The 24,008-nt window shown below is 43.1% G+C and overlaps 10 protein-coding genes across 10 annotated transcripts; 4 read left to right on the forward strand and 6 right to left on the reverse strand.

Moving 5' to 3' along the window:
- Positions 1-32: 32 nt before the first annotated feature.
- On the reverse strand, positions 33-510 carry EAE97_006753 (uncharacterized protein; the record flags this gene model as incomplete). Its single annotated transcript, XM_038877266.1, has 3 exons — positions 33-137; positions 192-293; positions 361-510. The coding sequence occupies 3 exons, from the start codon at positions 508-510 to the stop codon at positions 33-35; spliced, it is 357 nt and encodes a 118-aa protein (XP_038732198.1).
- Positions 511-1,853: 1,343 nt separating this feature from the next.
- Positions 1,854-2,288, forward strand: EAE97_006754 (uncharacterized protein; the record flags this gene model as incomplete). Its single annotated transcript, XM_038877267.1, has 1 exon — positions 1,854-2,288. One exon carries the CDS (start codon positions 1,854-1,856, stop codon positions 2,286-2,288), a length of 435 nt encoding a protein of 144 aa, XP_038732199.1.
- A 298-nt stretch (positions 2,289-2,586) lies between these two features.
- On the reverse strand, positions 2,587-3,477 carry EAE97_006755 (uncharacterized protein; the record flags this gene model as incomplete). Its single annotated transcript, XM_038877268.1, has 2 exons — positions 2,587-3,339; positions 3,439-3,477. 2 exons carry the CDS (start codon positions 3,475-3,477, stop codon positions 2,587-2,589), a joined length of 792 nt encoding a protein of 263 aa, XP_038732200.1.
- Positions 3,478-4,402: 925 nt separating this feature from the next.
- On the reverse strand, positions 4,403-8,106 carry EAE97_006756 (uncharacterized protein; the record flags this gene model as incomplete). Its single annotated transcript, XM_038877269.1, has 4 exons — positions 4,403-4,822; positions 4,892-7,404; positions 7,453-8,033; positions 8,102-8,106. 4 exons carry the CDS (start codon positions 8,104-8,106, stop codon positions 4,403-4,405), a joined length of 3,519 nt encoding a protein of 1,172 aa, XP_038732201.1.
- Positions 8,107-8,918: 812 nt separating this feature from the next.
- On the reverse strand, positions 8,919-10,058 carry EAE97_006757 (uncharacterized protein; the record flags this gene model as incomplete). The annotated part of the gene is made up of 1 exon (XM_038877270.1): positions 8,919-10,058. One exon carries the CDS (start codon positions 10,056-10,058, stop codon positions 8,919-8,921), a length of 1,140 nt encoding a protein of 379 aa, XP_038732202.1.
- A 1,064-nt stretch (positions 10,059-11,122) lies between these two features.
- EAE97_006758 (uncharacterized protein) lies at positions 11,123-12,171 on the reverse strand (the record flags this gene model as incomplete). Its single annotated transcript, XM_038877271.1, has 3 exons — positions 11,123-11,579; positions 11,633-11,963; positions 12,015-12,171. The coding sequence occupies 3 exons, from the start codon at positions 12,169-12,171 to the stop codon at positions 11,123-11,125; spliced, it is 945 nt and encodes a 314-aa protein (XP_038732203.1).
- Positions 12,172-13,376: 1,205 nt separating this feature from the next.
- On the forward strand, positions 13,377-16,523 carry EAE97_006759 (uncharacterized protein; the record flags this gene model as incomplete). The annotated part of the gene is made up of 1 exon (XM_038877272.1): positions 13,377-16,523. One exon carries the CDS (start codon positions 13,377-13,379, stop codon positions 16,521-16,523), a length of 3,147 nt encoding a protein of 1,048 aa, XP_038732204.1.
- Positions 16,524-17,402: 879 nt separating this feature from the next.
- EAE97_006760 (uncharacterized protein) lies at positions 17,403-17,933 on the reverse strand (the record flags this gene model as incomplete). The annotated part of the gene is made up of 2 exons (XM_038877273.1): positions 17,403-17,671; positions 17,720-17,933. 2 exons carry the CDS (start codon positions 17,931-17,933, stop codon positions 17,403-17,405), a joined length of 483 nt encoding a protein of 160 aa, XP_038732205.1.
- Positions 17,934-19,999: 2,066 nt separating this feature from the next.
- On the forward strand, positions 20,000-20,455 carry EAE97_006761 (uncharacterized protein; the record flags this gene model as incomplete). The annotated part of the gene is made up of 4 exons (XM_038877274.1): positions 20,000-20,024; positions 20,080-20,162; positions 20,245-20,329; positions 20,394-20,455. 4 exons carry the CDS (start codon positions 20,000-20,002, stop codon positions 20,453-20,455), a joined length of 255 nt encoding a protein of 84 aa, XP_038732206.1.
- Positions 20,456-21,799: 1,344 nt separating this feature from the next.
- Positions 21,800-22,698, forward strand: EAE97_006762 (uncharacterized protein; the record flags this gene model as incomplete). Its single annotated transcript, XM_038877275.1, has 2 exons — positions 21,800-22,192; positions 22,243-22,698. 2 exons carry the CDS (start codon positions 21,800-21,802, stop codon positions 22,696-22,698), a joined length of 849 nt encoding a protein of 282 aa, XP_038732207.1.
- Between the last annotated feature and the right edge of the window lie 1,310 nt (positions 22,699-24,008).

Raw genomic sequence — 24,008 nt, forward strand, 5'->3', positions numbered from 1 at the left:
ATCAATCTTCTCATCATCATCATCGCAACTCTTTACTTCTTCTCCGTAGCAGGTCTACTTGGCCCATCAACAGCCTTCTCAACCTGTCCAGCGAGACCATCTTTCGCGGCATCGAATTGGGAACCAATGGCACCATCCTATCGACAAATTAACTAATGATACAAAGAACCCAGCATACGATTGGACATTACCTTTGAGAATGGACCACCAATCTTCTCACCAATTTGTCCAATATTTCCATCGGGGTTGAATTGCTTGCCAATGGCACCTGCAGATGAAATGACTGAGGGGTTCTAAATTTATGAGATCAGCTTGGCGTACTCGAAGATATCTATCACAGCGAGCAATTCCAATACTTACGGATGGACTTGTATCTTTCTTTTCACCCGCAACTTGGGAAGCTGCCTCAACACGACTATCGGCCATATTTCTTGAGAAAAGAGTTGTAGAAGGTTTGAAGATGGTATTTGTGGATTGGGAGAAAGTCTTTCTGGAGATAGTGCGTAACATTTCGAATGATTTATATAAAGATTACAATAGATGAAGAGGAAATAAAACAGATGTATATTTGTTGAAGAACATCTACTTTTGAACATTCCTTTTCTATACCTAGTGAATCAATCGACACCGTCATACTAAATCATGACATCAAGACTACCCGTGGACTAGGTAAGAACGCCACGATGAGTGACGACGAATCTCAGCCCAAAGGAGAAATCTCTCCTTTCGAACTTTACCTATTTGTGTCTGACGTCTTATTATTGACATACACGCTATTTATTGTCTCACAGATCTATCCTACAGCAAATGATATGATATGATATGATATGCAAAGAGCGGGGAACATTCCGTACTACCGGTATGTATGTATGTATGTATGTATGTAGAAATGCGATCTCAAATCTCCATAGCAAGGTCAGTAATCTCTCACCTGAGTATCTAAATGCTCTCTCTAATTCTACTATCAAGCTACTCATACACAGGTAGGTATCGGTAAATTCAATACACATATGCAATGTAACAATTCGATATTAGTATTATGAAGCTTCTCCAGATTCTCATTACCGGTACCCCATAAAGGAGATTCTTCTCCGGATACGAAAGTTATTGGCTTTATCACTAGGTAGGTAATTATCTATCTATCTATCTATCTATGGTATGTTGATATTGATACTGATATCACATTGATATTCAAACACCCAACCCATCCAATCCATCATCACATCCGCAAAACGAACTTCCAAACAACAATACCACAAACACAATACCACGTATTATTAGCATATACACCTGTCTACCTACTTACCCAGGTAGAATTCTTCAATCACACAATTCCTATTATCTATAATCAAACATCCATAGCATAGCATAATCCCCATTCAATCCCCATTCAATCCCTCACTCAACCCAAACCCAGAGGCAAAATATAAATAAATGTGGGGTAACTACTTAACCTACCTCCCTACCTAGCACTCAACTCCTAACAACCATGACGTCGTCATTTATGGAATCGGAAATCTTGTCTCTTCTACCCGTATTTTCCAAACATATCTATCTACTCGTAGAATCTACAAACAAGCAAACGAATCATTGAATAAATAAACAAACAAACAAACGCGACATCAATTTATCAGTCTTGATTTCATGTAAGTTGATTCATGTTAATTATAATATATATCTTTCGAAGGTATCTATAGACAAGTAATTGAGTTCAGTTCAGTTCGGTTGAATTCGAAATGCATGAGGTCACATCTGATTCCGAGCACCAAGCTAATTCAATTGATAGATTGCGATTACAAGACACATTCATAATCTAACATCCCATTAATCAATCAAACCAACCAAACCTAAAAATGTCGCCAACTCCCTTCCTCCGCCTCCTCCGCCTCTCAAACATAACACGCACACGCGCCTCCCTCCCCCGCACACTCCTCTCTCATCACACCCCCAATACCACCCGCCCCTTCACCAACACGCCCACATCTCTACTCCCCCGCAAAGACTCCCAACACAAAGACAGCATCGACACGACGGCAACCGAATACTCCAAATCCGGGAGTGACGATGCGGCCGCGCGCGAAGAATCCGCCGCATTCGATCCGTCGATTACTTCTCCTGAGTCTGAGAAATCTGAAGCGGGGAAAGGGGGGGGTGGCAACCCGTTGGATGTGAGTCCGGCGAATCAGGAGGTGAGTAAGCCGAGGGGGGAACAGGAGGGAGGGGCGGAGAGGAGTCCCGGGGATAAGAATGTGAGTGGGAGGAAGGGGAGTGGGTTTGGGGGGAAGTAGGGAGAGAGGATGATATATGATGGATGAATGGGTTGTGATGAGGGTTGGAGGTAGTTCGTGTATGTGATTGTAGGAGGTACCTAGGAAGGATGAATGGAATGAAAAATATGAAAATCGATAGTACGAATCTATATCCGATGAATCAATCAGTAAATCATTGCCTCTGCAAATAAGCACACAGTAAACCTATTCAAAATGACACAAAGCTCAACGGTTTAACACAACGCGATACAACCACCCAGAAATCAAAATTCCATTGATCCATCCATCCATCCCAACAAACCCAATCCCAAACCCCTCACTCCCCTTTCCACTCCCCCCTCCCCAACCTAACAATATCCCTCTGCCCCAACTCCCACACCCTCGGAATCTCCACCCCCTCCTTCCCATCCACGCCATCCCTCCCCCTCATCGCCCTAACCCCCGCCTCCACGGCCGCCCTCCCGATAACCCTCGCATCCTGTGCCCAAAAATCCTGCAGTCCAGGATTCACCCAACCCATCCAGCCCGCCACCTTCCGCGCCACAAACTCCGTCGGGCGCGAATCCTCCCTCTCGCCGACGATCAATCCCGGTCGCAGGATAATAACATGTTTGATGCTATTTTCCTTCTTCTCCAGTAAAGCCTTCACCGCGTCGTCCAGCTCGCCTTTCATTTTGGAGTAGGGGATCATAGAGCCGGGGTTGGCGCCGTGGGTGGAGATGAGGATGTATATTTTGCTATTTGTTTTCTCTTCATTTTCTTGGGTTTCAGTCGTGCTCTCACTACCCATCTGCGAAAAAGTCGTTGCGAGCTCGAGATTTAAATCATAGTCGATTTTGCGCTGCGCGTCGATACTACCCGCTTGGGCTTTCGTGGTTCCCAGCGCGGAAAAGAATAGGAGAGGAGAGGGAGAGATGGAGGAGAGCAGGGAAGACCATGTTGATGTGTCGGTCGAGGTGAGCGGGTGCAGTTTGGGAGAGCTGCTGCTGGGTTTGGGATCGCGTCGGGACAGGGAGTGCACGCTGGAGATGGAGGGGTGGGAGAGGAGAGTGGAGAGGATGTGGGAGCCCTGGGTGGGTTAGCATGTTATGATATGATATATTAAGTCGAGGAGCGCTAAAGGTAAGAGGGAGACAGTAGAAATAAGAGAATAGAAAGAAAGACATACGACCAGACCGGTACTCCCTACGATAGAAGCAGAAGCCATTGTATCTTCTCTACTTTTCGTATTCTTATCGTGAAACAGTATATATCCCACTCGATATTCTGATATTCCAATATCCAAAAATTCCACAGAGCCCACAAAATCCAAAATGCAACATACAATATATGTATACAACAAAGCCGACAAAAAAGCAATTGAGAAATCCAATTCTCAGAATCTCAAAGACAATCACAAAAGACAAAACAAAGCCCCTACCTAATCACAAACCCCCCAAATCCTTATCCCTCCGAGCTTCCCTTGCCATGCCATCATCTCATCTCATCTCCACTCTACACACCCCAGCTGGAATGCAAAACGCTTTGTTCCTTCGCCACAAATTTTCGGCGATAGTGATATTTATCTAGGTACCTTGGCTGCTAGATATGTAATTTTTTCTTTTGCCAGTGCAAGACCTCATTTGATCACTCGGCTTGAACAAATCCGAAGCATTTACGTTTTTGAAGTTTGGGGTTTTGAATCTGTATCATAGTGACTCTAGGAATAAAAATGAAGATATACTTCATGCGGTCTTTTGATCATCGAAATTTTGAAGTAATACAGAGTTTGGGTACACAGAAACGTCGTGATGTGGTTAGTGTATAAAGAATATCGGAATGAGTAAATTTTGAACATTGAAATTCGAGCGATATACTGAGATACTGATCAATGAAGGCAAAGATTCATTGAGAGCAATACAACATTCGAACATATAAAAATCCTTTTCATTTCTCATTTAACGGCCATTTATCATCATATCTCCATGCAATTCAGAAACCCCATAAGAAATGCTAAATCCCCTCAGAGCGCCCAGTTTCCATTCCAGAATCCAAATCAACCACAATATATCCCAAATCTATCAGATATTTCCCATCTAAATCAACAATCGTAATCCAACCATCAAGAAAAGATCTTACTTTACAGAAATATGTTACCACCTTCTACCATACAACGAGTCTTCTACCTTTCTAGCTTGAAAAGGAGTTGGTGTAATCTTCCTCGGTGCCGATGAACTTTGTGAACCATAACTATCCAAAGTCGCTGCACCTTTACTTGGACTTCTACTAGCAGATTCCTTCAAGATTCTTGGCTTAGCACCAAGATCATATGCACCAGCAGCAGGCGGAGCATGCTCAGCATCTCTTCTGAATAATTGAAGAATCTCCTTCATTCCCAATTTACCAGCACCACCTTTACCACCTTCGATAGTTTGATTTGCAAGTTCTCGTTTCTTCTCTTGAAGAAGTAGAATTCGCTCTTCAACGGTATCTTTGATGGTAATTTTGTAAACAATAACATCAATCTTCTGTGTAAGACGATGCACACGATCGATGGCTTGTTCTTCAACGAACTATATATATTATGTGTTAGTAACTATGATCATGAAATATTATGTGAGCATCGACGGAAAATTGCTTACGGGATTCCAGAATGGTTCAAGGATAACCACACGAGTAGCAGCTGTAAGATTGAGTCCTAGAGAACCACACTTCAAACTACAAAGTAAGACTCTGCAATTCTCGTCGTTACGAAGTCTGTCCAAACTAGCTTCACGAAGATCGTTCTTCATACCGCCATCGTATCTTGTATATTTGTAACCCTTTTGGCGTAAGAAAGGCTCGACAAGATCTAACATCGATGTGAATTGCGAAAAGACAATAAATTTATGCTGAGCGGCTTCCTTTCCGAGAATCTTCATTAAATGTGTAATCTTGGTAGATGCAGCAATTCGAGAAAGCTCTGCATCTTCATCGGAACCAAATTCGTCTTCAACATCGGATTCCTCCTCCTCCTCTTCAGAAGACTCATCCTCTTCTGACTCCTCGGCAGATTCTTCGGTCTCTTCTTCATCACTATCAAGATTGACGACCTTCTTCTTGCCAATATCTTGAATGTCAGGGAAAGAATCATCGAGATCGTCATCATGATCCGAATCAAGCCATTCACCGCCACCTTCACAGTTCTCATCTTCCTTTCCACCAGCCTTTCCTAGAGTAAGAGCACCACGTTTCTTTTCTCCAACAAGCCATTCGCCTTGCTCTTCCTCTTCTTCGTCATCACTATCTTCGATAATATTCCTATTCCTGGGCTTACGAATTGGAATAGGTTTAGACTCCTTTTGTTTCTTGCTCTTCTTACTCTTTTTACTCTTCTTCTCCTTAATCTTCTTCTTTGGACTGAGCTTCTTGCCGGATATCTCATCCAAATCTGCTTCACAATCTAAACAGCGAATGGCGCCTTGTGAAACAGCTTCTTTACCAAGATCAATTTGGCAGACTTCACATTTCTTGGAGCCTACACCCAAAGAACCAAACATATCAGCCATCTCATCAACATCTGTTGTTGACTTTGATTTAGGGTTGCTGGTTTCTGCTGAAAGTGCATCGGTATCCTTTCCCAGTTTATTTCCAACAAGTTTTGGATGATTGCATGCTTGTCTCAAACGCAATAGCAATACCAATGCACTTGCGTAGTTGACTTTACTTCCACCCATCATCTCTTCAATACTCGCATCGGTACGCCTCTCCAGTCTTTCGTAGAATCTACGCTCCTCTGGTGAGAATTCCGCAAAGACCTTCTCAATTTTACGCTCGACGACCTTGAAACCTGTTGAATTGGCTTGTCCAGGAGCAGAGGGCTTTCCTCCAGGGTTGAGGGCTCCATCCTTCTTTAAAATGTCCTTGGTACGTCGCTTCATGAAAATCTGCAAGTAGTGACGAAGACGCTTGATAGCAACATCACCTCTACCATTCTTCATTGGTCGATCGATTTGGTCTTTCCATTCGCGAAGGTTATCGTAAGGCTTGATTCTCAGGAATTTGATCAGACTTTGCAATTCATCCAAATTGTTTTGCATCGGCGTTCCTGTCAAGCACCAGCGGTATTGACTTCGAAGTGAATAACATGCTTGCGTAGCTTTGGCGTTTCGATTTTTGATAGTATGGGCTTCATCAAGAATGACTCTGTACCAATGTATACCAAAACAGCCGACCTTGACACCTTCATCATCATCATCCTTAGACGAATTGCTCCATTCTGAAACAAGGATTTGATATGTCGTAATAACGACATCGTATTTTCTGAGATCTTGGAATCGCTTCGTACGTTGAGGACCATGATGGACACAAACACGAAGAGAGTGACTCTCTTCAACCTTGTCTTTAATTTCGGCTTCCCATTGTCGAATAAGTGCAAGAGGTGCAACCACCAAAGTACATTTGTCCAGACCTGAAGGTAATTTGCGCTTACTGTGAGTTTCGTCTGAACTTGATGGTTTGGGATTACTCAAAATGAGTGAAATCGATTGTAGGGTTTTTCCCAAACCCATATCATCAGCGAGAATGCCACCTTTTGGTACCATGCCTTTCTTTCCTGTGCCGATCTCTCGACCAATCATCCATTCTAAACCTTCAACCTGATGCGGGAGAAGTTTTATGTTGATTCCCTCGACAGTTCCATCATCCTCATCCTCGTCCTCTGATGCAACTTCGAGCTTCTCCTCTGCTTCAACATTTAATCCATCCATTTTTGCCATCAACTCGTCTACCTCCGCATCCTTCTTCTTCCTGCGTGATCTCGTTCTGGGTTTCGTATCTTCCTCGTCCTCAATAACACCCTCTAAAAGTGCCTTTAGATCTTCTTGTGCCTTTGCAGGATCAACATAGGTGTGTGGTTCATTGTAATTTGGCTTGCCCATAGTGAGGTCGATATAATTGCTAGATGTATAGGTATTTACGGATTGGAAACCACCCCCATTGCTGTTTGGAAGGGAGCCGAATGTTGGTGGAGGTGCAGGGTGAGTTGTTGCATATGATGAAGAGCTAGGAATCGGTGCACGAACTGCTGGCTGACTGTATTCCGCTGGTGCTCGTGGCATAAGGGGGTTGATAATCTTTCGGGCAACATCTTTTGCTGCTTGCAAATGTGGATGTGCTACATATATGTTAGCACCGTGAGATAATATGGCACATGAATACATACCATGTCTCTCTGGATCTTTATGAAATTCAGGGCGGGATTTTGGTTGAATGAATAATTCAGAGTATTGTTGCTGAGATTTACGATTCAATGGAGACTGTGGAAGTGTAGCTTCTCCGAATCTAGGAATGCTGGATAGATGGTTTGCTGTATTGCTTTGGGAGGGTCGATATTGATCCTTGGGCTCTTCAGGTCGAGGTGCCTGCACCTTTGCTGGAGATATTTCCCTAACCATTGTGTCTCCTTGCTCAACAGGATATCTATCGTATTTTGCAGTGTTAAGTACAACCACAGTTCCTTCCCTAGTCGAACCTGAATTGGATGCTCGACCAACTATTTCGAGAGACGAATCAAAGAGTGCAGTTGAATCACCAAGGTCACTCAAGGATGGGCTATTTTCCGTCACTGGGGAAGAGAGAGTTCTTCTATGGATTTGTGGTAGACGGATAGTTGGTGTTGTTGCTCTCGAAGTGTCGACAACTCTTTTGAATTTGTGTTGTTGTTTAGTATTTGTATTTGTATTTCGACATTTGAATTTTGGTGTTTCCGTTGATCCAATGGTATTTAGCGGGGTGAATCCACCTCTGGTTGTTATCAGTAAATAAAATCCGAGATGACCATCCACCTTTTGAAATGTGGATTTATGGCTTACTTCATGAGGCTCAATAAGACCTTACTATTATTTCAGATGATGTAGATATCGGTGATTTTGTTTGTAAGAGGTTTTATCACGCATAAAATCGCGTCAAATTCTGAAATAGAGGGAAAAAGTGCAAACTCATGGTTGTTGGCATGGAAACCTTATCACCAATCAAAAACCACTTTTCGTACACGAACCCATGATAGAATCACAGTATAAGATGAAGATTCATTAATCAATCAAATCCAAGTGATACTGAACTTTATGCTTCTTTATTATAGTATCCATTGAACAATCTTGATTTCATGAGTCCAGAGTCCTCAACCGGAGAAGATCAAGCAAATAGGATATGTGAGTCCCGGTGAGCACTCGAAATTTGAATTCCACGGGGAGACAGCCAACAAACTTATAGCACAACCAACTTTTTGGGCATCTTAGTCTGATCGTTGCCTCTCCGCTGACGAGGAAAACTCAGTATGAGTCTGGGGGGTTATGTATATGGTGGAATAGAGGCGGCATGCCTACATTCCTAATATCATTGTACAAGCTATATATGACTCCTGTACTTCTGAGCGGCTAAACAGGGAGTAATAAACTCAAGCTCATGAGGTGAGTGTATCTGTCGTTTGCGAGCCATTGACAAGGAACAAGTCGACCATGACTGGCTCGTGTAGATAGATTATTATGATGAGCAGCAGATGCAAATGCTCAATATATGTATATAAGAAATAAATAGCATGTTGTTCGAGTGAATCGCTTTAATTATTAGTGTATGGGTATCATGAGCAACAAATTTCTATACAATTTAATAGCATCGGGCTGTGAGATTTTATGGTGCAACCTCTCCATCCTCCATTTCCTCATCTTCATCTTCTTCCCCATCTGAAGAGACATCGCTAGTATCGTCTTCGGATTCTTCACTTTCATCACTTTCCACCACTGGCCCGTCTCCCGTTGCTTCTATGTAGGCCTTTTCAAGCATAAAGGTTTCTGGAAGTTTGTCCGACTCAAATACATACAAAGTAGGAAATTCGAGAACTGTGCGATTTTCCAAGACTTTGGAAAGTGGCTGTGTGGGATCTAAAGGTATCAATACTTTAGGATATGATGATCGAGTCTTAGGTCGATGGAGGTAGAAACGATACTTGGAATCAAGCTTCGGTGGTGCATGAGTTTGGTGTATGAAGTTCTGGTTGTTTGATGAAATTGACTGATCCAAAATTGTATTCCAAGCACCAGTCGAATCCTGAAATAGAGAAAGCGGTGATTTATCCAACGAAAATTCGTCTGTCTTGGTCCTCTTGGCTTTATTTTCTTTCAATTCGTCTGCCTTTCTTTTTTTCAGGGCTGCCTTTTCCTCAGGCGCCATACTCAACCTTCGCTGTTCTTCCAGGAGCAGTGAGTAGGTTTCGTTAATGGACCATTTGTCTATCGATTTGTGCAATATTCTTCCGCCTGCATCTGCCTCTCGAATCCATTCTATCTGCCAATTCATACACTTCTGCGATTTACTCCAACTAGATGTATTCTCCAAATTCCTAGACATTCCGCTTGGCGCTTTAACTACCGTTATTCCAGAATTTTGTAGCATTTTAGTGAGAAAGTCTTCACGCTGGTTGCCTCTGCTTCTGTTGGGCCGTCTTCTATCGTCTTTAGGACCTTGCCTTGCTAACTCGAGTTCCATCTTCTTTACAAGTCCTCGCTCTTCCACAATCTCCTTTTCCGATCTCTCAATTTGATGCTCAATTGAATGAAGGAAGTTATAGTCATGATCAATGCCTGAAGGGGTTGCCAGTTGTGATCTCGGCTTGTAGACAGTAGGGTCGCGAATCCCAGAGCATGTTGACCAGACTTTGTGACGCTTGGAGCAGGGAAGTGAACATGTTTGTTGAGAGCATCGTGGACATGTATATTTCGTGGGATTAATATGACATATGCGACATAATGATGATAAAAGAGGATCTGACATTGTTGAGGAAGAAATATGTTGATATTTATGTTATAGTGATGATAGATGATTTTGTTAAATCTTGTTATCGGAAAACAAAAGTATTATCGTAGCCTTGCAGCTAGTGTGGATAATTTGTTACTAGCGCAAAGCCATCAAAGCGGGACAAGGCTGGATCTCATGACAGAGCCTTGATTGGCCGAGTCGAATTTATTATTCCCAGATCCTCCCAAATCTACCTGACTGAAAGCTCATAGCTCATTCAAACTATATAATCGGCAAAACGCTTAACAGGGACAAATCACCACTTTTAGTCCCGGCGAGTTTGCCTAGTAACTTTGTTTCAACCCTTCTCAATGCTTGAAGATTCCTTACTAAGATCAGTTGAATTTGATCCCTTTACTTTCAATCACTGAGTTTGTGTGTTGCTACAAACCCGACAAGTTACGTGCAACGAGTAAAGTAAAAGTCTCGGTTATACTAGCTCTCTCTATAAATGCTCCAGTATGTGTCCAAGTACTTCTTTTTTCTATAATATTTTTCCACACAGGAATCCCCAGTATCTCACTTCAATCATTGCCACTCCACCGACCACAAACCAAAAAGGTAGACCCCAAAACACATATCACATTTGCCTCCATTCTCGCTCCCTCGATACCACATCCCCCAATTTTTCCACGGGTCTTCAAACTCTCATATTCCAAACGACCGTCGAGATGAACAAAAGCAAAAGAACAGGCAAAAACATACAACAGTGGGGATTCGCTGGTGGTCACCCACCCAACTACTAATCCACCGATCTGAAGCTTGTGTATGGCAGAGCGGACGGGATGCCCAATTCTCTTCAGTCTATGGTCGTATGTGACAGACGAAGCAATTTTAGGAATTATATTTGAAGTGAAGAAGCGAAGAATGGAATCCGAGAGACACTATAGGGAAGCAGGAAGTAACAAGGGTTGAGGTGAAATAACATTATTGCTTTAGATCTTCTTCCAGCTTGGAATTTGACTGGGAAACACACCAAACTAGCAAATCATGGAATAGTGAGGCCATCTTTGAGATTCTGGCCTTCACCAACCTTCGACTCAACCCAACTTTCCTGGAACGAAAGGATGACCGGCACTAAGTCCCCCATCCACAGCCCAAGCTTGACCATTGACATAACTACTCTCCTCACTTCCTAAAAACAATGCCACCCTGGCTACCTCATCGGCATGTGCACCTCTTCCTAGCGGATTTAATTGGCCAATCTTCTTTTCCGATCCCCTGGCTCGTGCAGCTTCATACATAGGTGCTGTCATACCTGTTTCGATGACGCCAGGACAGATAGCATTGACGCGAATTCCCGTGCCTGCTAGTTGATAGGATATCGTTTGGGCCAGGGAGACGACGCTAGATTTGGAGGCAGAATAATCGCTGGATCCTGCATTGGAACGTAGACCAGCAACTGAAGCTGTGGCTATTATACTACCGGATGGGTATTGCTTATCCGGTGATGTTAACATCATAGCTGGTGCCGAGTATTTGGCCGCCATTGCTACACTATCTTGAAATTAGTACTCAGTCTGTTTCCAGGAAAGTTATAGATATTTTACCTGACAACATTTGTTCGTAAAGTAGACAGGAACTCATCTGCAGAAATATCTGTGAATACTTTATTTGTACCTACAATTCCCGCATTTGCAAAGAAAATATCCAGTCTTCCATATGTCTTCACCGCATGATCAATAACTTCCTTTACGGATTGTTCATCGGCTGCGTCAAACTTCCGCGTGTGTACTTCGACACCAGGGTATAATGATGCAAGTTCACGTTTATGGGTTTCGAGATTCGTATCATTGTAATCGCATATGTATACAGCTCTTGCGCCATTCTGCGCAAACTGATGTGCTGATGCTCGTCCAATTCCCAAAGGACTATTGGTTCCTGAAAGATATGTCAATACTACGGAATGTGGTCTGGAAAGGAAATAATCACCTGTCACAATGACTACCTTTCCCTTAACTCTCGGGCCCGTTGAATCTGGTGCAATTTTCTTAAGAATTGGGATGTTTTCAAAGTTACCCTGATCTTCAATGGGGTTCACAAGCTGCTCAGAAAGGGCTGCGAGTCTTCTCTTTGCGGATGCCGACATGTTGGGTATTAAACGATTATGTTTGACAAAATACAACCCAAATCCAAATGCTGCTTAGAATCCAATAACAAAAACAAGTGAAATCAACCATTCAAAGTGAAAGTGAAAGAGAAAGAGAAAGAGAAAGAGAGGATTCACAACTTCAACTACCTAGGTAAGAAGAGAGACATTGTTTCGATTATTCGAGTAGGGAGTAAAATAACAAGGCGGGGGAATCTGCAAGTATTCCCGAACAAAGTCTGGGGTAAGGTAAGATCTCCCATTGCCTCGGCCCTCGCCGCTCTATGTGAGTATGGAGGTAGGTATGTAAGTATGTGAGTAGTACCAGTACTCTTCTGAATGTACTCGAGTATGTATCTTCGTTTGATTTCGTTTGATTTTACTTTGAGCTCTGATCTTTTCATCGAGCGCTTCTTACAACTAGGTACTTACTCGAGTACCTAGGTACCCATATACTGAAAATCCTCAACTCCATTGATCTTTTAATCGCTTTGATCCGCCTGATCCATCTTTCAAATGGTAATCTACCTACTTGTTAGTAGGTACACACAATGTGAGCGTCTGCATATGCGATCACCAAAGGAAAGAGTGGGATTGAGTGATACTCTGTAACACATGATGGTATTTGTTAGCAGAGAAGAAAGCATAAACCCAACAGAAATTCATATGCGCCATTTCTAAGACAGAAATTGGCTCATAGAATGCAGAATTACGTCTTCCGATATTAAGAGAACATGAATCGTTGTTCCTATCCCATACTGTACTGTATATCTTCGTTGGTTGTATAACAATTGATGAGACCTCATCGAATCTATATGTAAGTCGTTTTTTTTGCTTTTTTTCCCCTCTTAGTTTGACTTGTGTGTGTATGTAACCTTTGCTTGTTTTACATATTCTCGATTTTTTTTTGATAGTGCTCGGTGTTACACAAAATACGCGAGTTATCAGTGATGATGATGTCTCGACCTTTATTAACAAAAAAGGCATGGAGCGACTACGAATGTAAATCAACATTATCTACTAATTCCCATACATTACACGGTCAATTTTTCTTATTCCAAACTCCAGCCTTTACAGAATCTTCTTATGTTTTTTCTGCTTCCCAATCTTTTACAAATTCTATCTTGAGATTTCAAGAGGAAAGTGAATACAATTGGAACAAATGGGAGGATTCATTTGTTGATATCAACCACGATACAATAGCGATGGAAAATGATATCACGGGGCATCTTTCCAGGACAGCTTCAGCCGCCTCGATGAGGAGTCAACGGTCGCAGACAGTACGTGGAAAGTCACGAAGATTGGCTTCGCAAATATCGAGTTCCGCATCATCGATATCGGATAAATCATTAACTTCATTCCCCTCATTCTCGGGTGATTCGCCAACACAAGAACGATCCCACTTCATACTACCTACAAACGATGGAATCGCGAATCGAAAGGCTTCTGCCGCAGCTTCAATTGTCGATAGCTTAACTACATCCTCCCCTTCTTTGCACAGCCGTTCTGCCTTGTTCGACGATGCACCATTGGGCTCCTCTCAAGTACCTGGGTCAGTGCATCATGCAAACGATGAACACATTGAGAGATTGATAGCAAGGAATGGAGCTGTCAAGTTGGTCAGGCAAATTGCAGAGGATTTAGCTCGACGAGATGCTCAAATAGCTGCTCTCAGACGCAAAGCAGAAGAAAGAGAAAGATCATTGAGAAAGATTATCTTGGAATGCGGTTTATCGAACTTGGACTTGGAAACTCGTCTGCGGGCCATCGAAGGCGAGCGAAAGCTCTCGGGTGTCCCAGCTGCACCAAGCGAATCTGCATTAGAGGATCTAATGAATGATGCTATGGGTGAAACAGTGGTCGCAGGTGAATTGGATAGTTTGGAAAATGATGCTACAATACGCGCCAAAGAGCCTTCGCCAGGTAAACCAAACACTGGAACGTCAAGAGGATGGAAGGATTATATTTGGGGTGGGACAAGTAAGACAAGTCGTACAACCAGCCGCGCAAGCAGCATAAATGGAGATGTGATCACCAACGGCGCAACCGCTCACGCACGTAGTGGAGGTCCAGGCCGACGCACAATTCTGCAAAATGATATTTTCCACCCGCCAGATGCTGTGTCCTCCTTGGAAAGCTTGAGCCGACCTCCCAGCAGTGGTTCAATAGCTGGCAATCGACAAAGGAAACAGTCTAGTCTAGCAACTTTGGCACTAAAGCTTGTTGCCGGTACAGCGACTGTTCGTGATCCGGATGGTAAAACAGGTCGCGGCAGATCGAACAGTGCCGAAACTGAACCATCGGGTCGAACCCCTTCTACAACTAGTACCAAGTCCACAACTTCTGCTCGGGCGGTACCAAAGATGAACCCTAGAGCCCTTCGCAATCCTACCCCACTGACACAAAATACGACTGTTGCTGCACAGGAGAGGTGGGATACGATGGGGTCTAGTCCACAGGGCTCGAGCACCACGGTCAGAGAGAATTTTGGTCCCGTCGAAATGGATACAATCTTAGCACCAGAAGATCAGCCACCAACCTTGATGCAATATAGAAACTATAATAATCCAGATTTTCTGACTGACCGATTTGGATTTATATATGATCAGCGACGCAAGAAAAGACAAAGAGAAGCCGCTGAGAGGATGCGAAAAGGAAAGAGAGGTAGTCGCGTAGAGATGCTCAGTGGTGGGAGGAGTAGCACTATCTCTGCGGCAGTGACTGAAGGTGATGATATCGATGATCTTCGGCCAGGTTCACCCGGGTCCACAGCAACTGACGATAAGGTTGATGATGAAGATAAGCCAGTCAAACGTTGGCAAGACTATCTCAAAATAGCAACATTTCCCACAGAATTGCTAGCTCATACACCATCGGGTAGTATGCCTGCCTTTGAAGTCATGGAAGGAGGCGAGGTGCCAAGATCTCCTGGAATACTAACCGAAGAAAGAGGATTTGTTCCTTTGGCGACTACATCAGCCCCTGCATTGTCTATCGCATCAGATGCCGCCACAATCTCCAAGCCTACGTCCTCAACGACTTCTACACCAGATCCTACACCAGAAGATACTGAACCTGTGAAGCTATTGCTACAACAACTGGGCGAAGTTCATGATTCTCTTCAAAGAGACAAAACAGTACGATGGAACGATTTCCTTCGCAAAGTCAGGGCCGAACGTAAACGTGAAGGAGAGGCAGCTGCTGCCGCTCTTGCCTTGAATACAGATTCACGGTCTCATCGACCTATACCAGTTATGCCCGAAGCAAGCTTAGCAGATGGAGAAATGATTGGTGTTTCTGGTTTGGGCAATAAAGGAAAGGTTGGCCGTGCTAAGTGGAATGAGTTTAAAAATCTGGTCCTTGGTGGTATTCCAGTAGCTTACAGAGCCAAAATTTGGGCCGAGTGCTCTGGAGCTTCTGCAATGCGCATTCCAGGTTACTATGATGATTTGATAGCTCGTAGTGAGGAAGACGATGATCCGGTAGTTGTTGCTCAAATTCAAATGGATATCAATCGCACATTGACGGATAACATTTATTTTCGAAAAGGTCCTGGAGTCGCTAAGCTCAACGAGGTACTCCTAGCCTACTCAAGAAGAAACCATGAAGTTGGGTATTGTCAAGGGATGAACTTAATTACTGCATGTTTGTTGCTTATCATGCCGACTGCAGAGGATGCTTTTTGGGTCTTGACTAGCATCATTGAGCATACCTTACCACCTGGATACTATGATCACAGCCTTCTAGCTTCTAGAGCAGACCAACAAGTCTTGCGACAATACGTCTCCGAGATCCTTCCAAGATTGTCCCAACATCTAGACGACCTCTGTATCGAGCTCGAAGCCCTCACTTTTCAATGGTTCCTCAGTGTCTTCACTGATTGTTTATCGGCCGAAGCCTTATTCAGAGTATGGGACGTTGTGCTCTGTATGAATGATGGTAGCACATTTCTCTTCCAGGTGGCACTCGCTCTATTGAAACTAAATGAACAACAATTACTTCAATGCTCGTCGCCTGCAAATGTTTACACATACATCAATCATCAAATGACGAATCATGCGATCAGTATCGATGGTTTAATCCATGCTTCGGAAGGTTTACGCAAAGTAGTTAAGAGAGATGAGATTGAAATCAGAAGAGCAAGGGCTATTGAGGCGGAAAAGGATTTAGTTAAACAGCGAGAGGCAAGGAATGCAGCACGCAAAGCTGAGAGAGCTGAGAGAGCCGCGGCGTTAGGGTCAAGTCCGGAAATTTCAATATCTTCGCCAACGAAGGATAAGGATACCGGGAGTGATGAATCAGCCGAATTAACAGTTAGGTCACCAATCCCAGTCAATGATGACGTGGATTAGACGGGGAGAAATGGTTGTATCGAAGGTTGTTTCTAGCTTGGGAAACGACTTTCGTTGAATTTGAGGGGTGGATATTGCATTTACAACGGAGCAGAGCGAGTTTGGGAATGATACCCTGGTTTCTTAACTTTGTGTTTCCTTTCGGGCCGTTTATTTTGTTTTTGGATCATGGATACTGGGGGCCGTTTCTGGGTGTAGGTAGTAAGAATACTTGTACATATGAAAGGAAGGTTCGAATAGTTGATGGATGGTTCGTTGAAAGATTTTCTACTGCAAGGAAGTGATACCGAACAATACCTATCCTTACACGCAAGCGTTAGACATTCAATAGTATACGAGGAATTCAATAACATATCATCAAATGGATGTAGAAGTATGGATTTGTGTGACGTGGATGTATGTGAGTGAGCCACCGTTGGTTGCATGGAATGATGGGACACAACACATGCAGTTGCCGATAATCATTTGAATACTGGTTCAGATGCTTTGTTATCCACAGAATAGTCTATTCATCACAGCTCAAACAAATAGAGTATAAATTACGGCTTGGGACCAAAGATTAGAAAATAGCATGTATTAGAGAACGTGAAGCGAGTGAAGAATCTCTCATCAGTTCATTCACATAACTAATGGGCGACCTGACCTCATAAAAATCCGAACAGCAAACGCCAGCCTGGGTATCATAAAACCGCAAAATCATCTATCCGTTCAGTACCACTGCGAGCTCCGCGGCCTATTCTTCGCGTACCATCCTGCCGTGCAAATATCTGGAAACCGTAGTTGGGCATGTATGACACATCATCATCATCATCATCATAAGCAAAGCCATATCCCCACACCTCCATCCTATCCCCTCATAAACCTCCCCTCTCTACCACCCTAACCCTCTCTACTCATCTCCTCACTCACTCCTCCCTGCAACCCCTCCATCTCCCTCTCAATCTCCTCGATTTCTCCCCGTAACCTCTCATTCCCATCCGTCAACACGCGTCTCAACTCCGCCTGTGCGGAAACCGCTTCGAGTGCCTCGTGCATTTGGGCGAGTTGTTTTTTGCGCTGCTGACGGAGGAGTTTCTCGCGCTCGTTTTTGAGATGCGTGACTTGCAGGTGGCAGGACGCGCAGAGTTGGGGGGTGAGGTGAGATTGTGCTGGGGTGGGGGTTAGTCATATAGAGATGAGGAGAGGAGAAAACTCACGTCTCTCAGTAGGAGGCAAATCTCCATCACAGATCGCACAGCGCGGGTCTTCGAAAATCTCGAAATCGTATCCAGAGGTTTCGCTGCCGGGGAGTGCGTACTGGCTGTTGGAACTACCTGGGAGATTATCCGCGCGCGAGGATTTTTTGTTTTTCGAGGGTTTTTTGGGGAGATTCCTGGAAGGTGAAGATGCGGGTGCGGATGGGAAAGACATTGTGGGTGTGGAAGCGCTTCTTGAGAGTACTTTCTTACTGCGGAAGATTTCGAGCCATGAGTGAGGTTTCATGATTTCTGGGACCTTTTATGTTGGGAGGGTGTGGGAATTGGAAATTGGTACGGAGGAGTGAATTGTTGATGTGGTGATGTGGTTTGTCGGTTACGTTACTTGGGGTTTTCATAAATTTGGATTGTATGGATTCGCCTGAGAGGCATTAAGGTGCTGTATTGGGTTTGTCTTTGGTACAGTAGACAACAAGGTTCCTTGACAAATCAAAATAAAGGTCTTTAATTGAACCATCTACAAAAGTACAGTATGATACTGGCAATGAGTAGACAAAGGTATTATTGCTCGACTACAACAATACCTTGTATTGAATTCATACCTCTCATGTGACTTCGAATTGAAGGTATACAGCTTCCTGCCATACAAGATAGTGAATTTTGAAGGCCATATAGAAGATGAGCTGTCGACAGTTTTCATGCTACATGAATCCACTGGAAGATTTAAGTCCGCTATTTCATGAATGCCATTGTTCGTTTCATCGTATTCTCTTCATACAATTTGTTTCATCCATTCATTGTCACATCTTCAACAAGCATATTGCGAACTGCTTCAAGTGGTGAAAGACCTGAGTGGGATTACTGAAAAGAAATCTGCGGAAAATATTGACGCAAGTTTACTACAATCTCACTTGATAGGTCATGTTTTAGAACCTGCGAGAAATATTGTGTTGCTGCTTTGATATCACAGTCTCACTTGAGAATTCACATTCTACAGCTTGCGAGAAAACTTTGAGTTGAGGTTTTGTGAGATTTTTGTATGCCGTGAGGCATCTTACCTCTTTATCAGATGTATACAGAGTTGTATAGTTTGATAATGTCAATGTATAACTATATCATATGATTTGGGGGGGGATCGGAACATTTCTCCTCTTCTCTTCTTGGCAAAAGAAGAGAATCGAGGGAAGAAACAGAGAAAGGAAGAAAGGAAGAAAGAGAATAAGACAAAAGAGAAGTCAGTGAAGAAAGGCTCTAGACCAATGTGTGCAACGCAAACCAAGATGGAGAATGAGACTTAGCAAATCGATGTGAGGGCGCCGGTTCTATGATACGTGCTTATGGATTAATATCACGAGCTTTGAGACTTATCATGCAGTATCCCTTTTTATTTTCTCATTGCCAGAGCCGAATGACGGCAGTGATGATCAAGAAGTCAAGTATAGCCGGTAGGATGGTTTGCTCCGTCTCTTCTCAGACGGTCTGGCCCATTACCATGCGTTTGACGCGTTTCATAAAACAACATAGCTCGTATACATATGAAATTAAGAAGTTTCCATGAACCAATCAACATTGGTTGCTTTCATATTTTTCTGATGTCTCTTAAAGTGTTCTCTTGGCAAGAACAATCAAATCGCGATGATCACATGATAGCGTGGAATCCCCATATTATCATGCACGTCACCATCGTGTTCGTGTTTGTGCCGTGCCGTTTGCATTCGTGATCTTGTTTTTGTTTTGTTGATCTTGCCTAGCGTTTCCAGGTTGCCACGTCAGAATATCTAAGTATCAATCTTTTCATCATCCTCATTTTCCCCAGGATAACTCCACGATTTGCTTTTTGATGGCTTTTTGAGAATCCGGTATTGGCAACCAGGGGGGTAGCTAGATCTTCTCCAATCACCACTCGGAAAAGCTTCAGGTGCAGGGTTTGTAACGATCCATTGACATCATGATAAAATGATATCAGGGCCATTGCTTTAAGTATTATAGCAAAATGCGCAATAACAGTGAACCTGCTTGATCGAAAACAAGGTATTGCTTGAATTATTGCCTACTCAAATCAAGTTTAGCATCATTCACTTACCCCTCCTGTCGATGTTGAGCGGGAGTTATGCTCCGGGTAAAAGAATCAAGCAGGCAGGAGGGTGAAATGGCTATATATACTTTAGTATTCCCATTCAAACACTTTTAAATCATCAACAAACAATTCACATCTTCCAAACATTCAAATAGTTCAACAACTCCAACAACATACCAAATAACCCATCAAACAATCTCAAAATGAGCGGAACATACAAGCCAACTGGTAAGTTGCTTCTTCCACCTCTGTCTGGCATGAACATTGCTAATACCTTTTTCAGAGCACGGAGGTCTTAAGGAGGACGGTACCCCAGACAAGAGAGTTGGAACTGGCGAGTTTGCTCACGGCCAAGTCAACCCAGTTGTAAGAATCACCTCTATTGCCTTTCCAGCAACTTGTATCCTTTATGTGTTTCAATCTGCTAATCAGTCTTCCCTCACCACAGGAAGCTGGAGCCAAGGGTGGATCTACCAGTGACGAAAGCACCGAGAGCCCCTCCACCACTGGCAGCAGTGGTAGTGGCAAAGGCGGTATGTCTTCACTCCAACATGCTTCTCCTCATTCACAAAATTCGATGCTAACGGTCCATTCCAGAATTTGCACACGGAAAGGTTGATCCAGTCGAGGCTGGCAAGAAGGGAGGACAAGCTTCTTAAATTGTCCCAAAGACTCAGTGATGTCTGCACTTTGAGTAATGGGAACGTCGGCTGTGTACGGCGAAAATAATTTCGGATATCCTATTAGTCCTAGGTCAATGATGAATTATAATGACTGCAAAGTATTGAGCTAGCAACAATGATATAATTTCATAATATATTCTTCCTCGTGTCCTAAGAGATAATCACATCGTGATATTGTGAGATGCTCATGTGTTCTGCGGTATCACATCATATTCAATCCTCTCACGTCGGTGGTGACGGTTGTCATTTGAAGAACTGGTGGTATATTTTATTGGCAGAGAACAAATTGAAGTTTTTATCGTACCATATCAAATATTTGAATGACGTTGAAAGATATCCAGGATTATGTAACACATGTTGTACTCCGCGACTGGCAAACCTCTGGTTGAAAAGGTCTGGTCTACATCTGACGATGTTACCATCCCTACCTAGCTACACAAACATCATCTCCTCGGTGACTACTTGAGGCTAGGACAAACCCGAGAAGGATACTAACACTACAGATTTCATTTGCTGGAACATCTGCTTGGTGGATTCCATGAAATTTGCATGTTTTTCCTGCAAACGGCCGAGGCAGGCTTCTGCGGGATCCTGCATTACATGTTCTCGTTTGTTACCTAAGTTGAGTCATTCAAGTATTTTCTTATAGAGTTTTCATGTCCAGCTGCCCACTGAGACTGATTTGCCATCAATATGCTGCTTGAGATCTTAGCACTGTGCTCTACTCTGAACTGATGAGTGCTGTTCAGAAACAAGAGTCGCATATCAACGGGTTTTGTGTAGCTTACCCCACCCCTTCCAATCAATGAAGCAAACAACGAGAATTATCCCAAGATGCGATATGATAAGAATCAGATCATGATCACTTTCTACGCAAGAATTCAATAGGGTCGACGACGTGTTCGTGCAAATCTCCGATCATGTAGTTGGTTAGTGCCATGATTTGGAAAGTTCCAAGATATTCAAAAGCTGAGCAAATACTTGAACACTGCATTTTTTTCACAGCATGAACAAGGACCAAGGCGTTATACTCGGCCTTTCCTTATTGTCGTTCCTGAATATCCCCTCAGTTCGTACATCATATACCATGTTTTTCATGGTAGTAATCGCATGGTTAGGCACCCGAAGGAACAATCGCCATGCTGAAATTTGTGATAGATATGGGAGAGGCGTTGATATAAGATACAGCTGTACAATCAGGGTCTGAATTTTGATGCGGGTCAGGCTTTTCATTATAAAGGTTCAACACCTCCATGAGGATGTTACAGTTTCTTCTTCTTAGATATCTTTACCATCTGAAATTCATCGCTAGACTTCACGATGCAGAGTTCTTTAAGATTACTTCTTCTTATTGCAGGAATATGCATCGCAGATCTCAACACCATCACCACTCCATCAACTTCACGTTGCAATGCAGATAATTGTTATCGTGCAGTTAGTGGAGACTTTCGTGGACCTTTTCAACAAGCTATAGCATATGATGACTGCGTCAAGTACATGGAAAACTTCTGCGCAGTCGATGTTATTAATATCACTGTTACATCTACCATCTTGACAACAATTACCGAAGTATCTACCGTGGGAAAGAGAGCGGTAGCAACAACTACCTTTTCACTTCCATCATATGCTAGTGCTTGCTCAAACGAAGCCCGTTATTCGAGTGCGTTTTCATGTTGGGGAATTTTACCTGATACCGTTACCAGAACTGTACCTGTAAGTGTATTCTCCATGTCTGCCAAAATGATCTACTGACAACATTCCAGACATACACCACCTTCACTACCTCCACCGTTACCACCGGACTTCCTCCAGTCTGTCCCACAGGCAAAGCCCTCATGAAAGATGCTCTCAACTGCGGCTCCTGCGGCTACGTCTGTGATACCGGCTATTGTGAACACGGCACCTGCAACACCATTCCCTGCACCCCCACCAAATGCGAAGAAGGCATCAAACCATGCGCTGTCGATTCGACTTGTTTCTGTTTCAACACCATTACAGGCCTTGGTTTCTGCGGTGAAAATGTTGGATGTGCTGAAGCTAAAGATTGTTATGATGATGGGGATTGCCCAAATGCTTATGTATGCGCTTGGGATACATGTTGTGGAAATAATGTTTGTGTGCTTGGGAATTGTCCAAATCCGGCAGCGAAATTGATTAGATCGGTTCAGAGGAAGAGGGATGCGTTGATAGGAGATACGGCGGCTTATATGGTGGGTTGAGTGATTTTTTGTGACTGAGTGGGTGCGAGTAGATGGGATGTACAAGTGGTAATCTTTTCAGATTGGTTTTGCTCGTTCGAGATTGTTGTATGTATTGAACAACTATAGCGAAATATGATCGATTGTGAAGCAGTAGATTGTATGTTGATTGTTTGACTAAAAGAATCTGTTTATCGCCATAGAAACAGCTGGCTCAATGTAGAAAGATGTCTTCCTGAAGCCACCTCTAGATTTGTGGGATCCCTCGACTTCCTACCTTCCTGTATTTCGCACTGACATCATTGTAGAACTTCTATACTTTTGTTGATCGTAGATATTCCCCGAAGCTCATTTTGTCATCTCCAAGGACCAATTCCAGAGAATCAACCAGTGAATCTCCTCATTTCTACGCGAAGGACTCATTGTTCCTAAAGCAAATTCATGTGGATCTCGCATCTCTCATGAAAAGAGTGAAAGAGCTCTACCACACAGTTTCTTAAAAATCTCCATAGTAACTTTCTATCCTCCTTTAAGGTATTCAATAGTTCGAGATAGCCCTTAAGTATAACATCTAGTATCTCAAAAACTTTAAATCACAAATCGGATTCAAGGCTACAGATTAGGGGGTGTATGTATTCTGTGCGAATTTGGGGAGTCAAATGTCTTTCATTTCCCTATTACGATGTGAACTACAGGAACTCTTGTCTTGGCTCCAAGAGCTTTATTTCTTCTAGGAGAGTTCATTTGAAAAATTACTTGGCAATGCGTTGTCGACGTATATCCCTTGAATTGGTGGGAGCAACTGTACATCAACATCTGATCTCTTCAAAGGTAAAAGGATGTCGCAAGAGAGTAGGATTTTCAAAAGTAGCAAGAAATTTCCTGAGGAGTAAGAAACTCCGTTAAACATGATGACAGATGCTTTTTAATTTCACAGAATGTAGGTTAAAGGTTGTGAGGACAGGATGACTTAACTTGTATTGAGCACTATATAACCCAGAACTAGATTTGGAGAAAGCACTTTCTTGGTGATGATTCCGATCCCACGAGAAATTTCGAAAAGATCAGGAGAGGTGAAATGCAGATTAAGAACCATTACGCAATAGAGATGGGATGTTATTGTTATTACATCCCGCCATCATACATATCAATATCTGGCACCCTCCAATTCACCCACCAGCCTATGATACTAAGATGCCACGTCTTTTTTTGTATATTCTCATGTAAATGACAAAAGAATCAGCACAATTTAAAGACTGCAAACTTTTCCATCCAATATCTACTCTCGCATTGCGATGGATGGGTGGATAGATGAACAAATAGATAGATAC

This window comes from Botrytis byssoidea (genome assembly GCF_014898295.1).
Source record: "Botrytis byssoidea strain MUCL 94 chromosome Unknown BBYS_012, whole genome shotgun sequence".
NCBI lineage: Eukaryota > Fungi > Ascomycota > Leotiomycetes > Helotiales > Sclerotiniaceae > Botrytis > Botrytis byssoidea.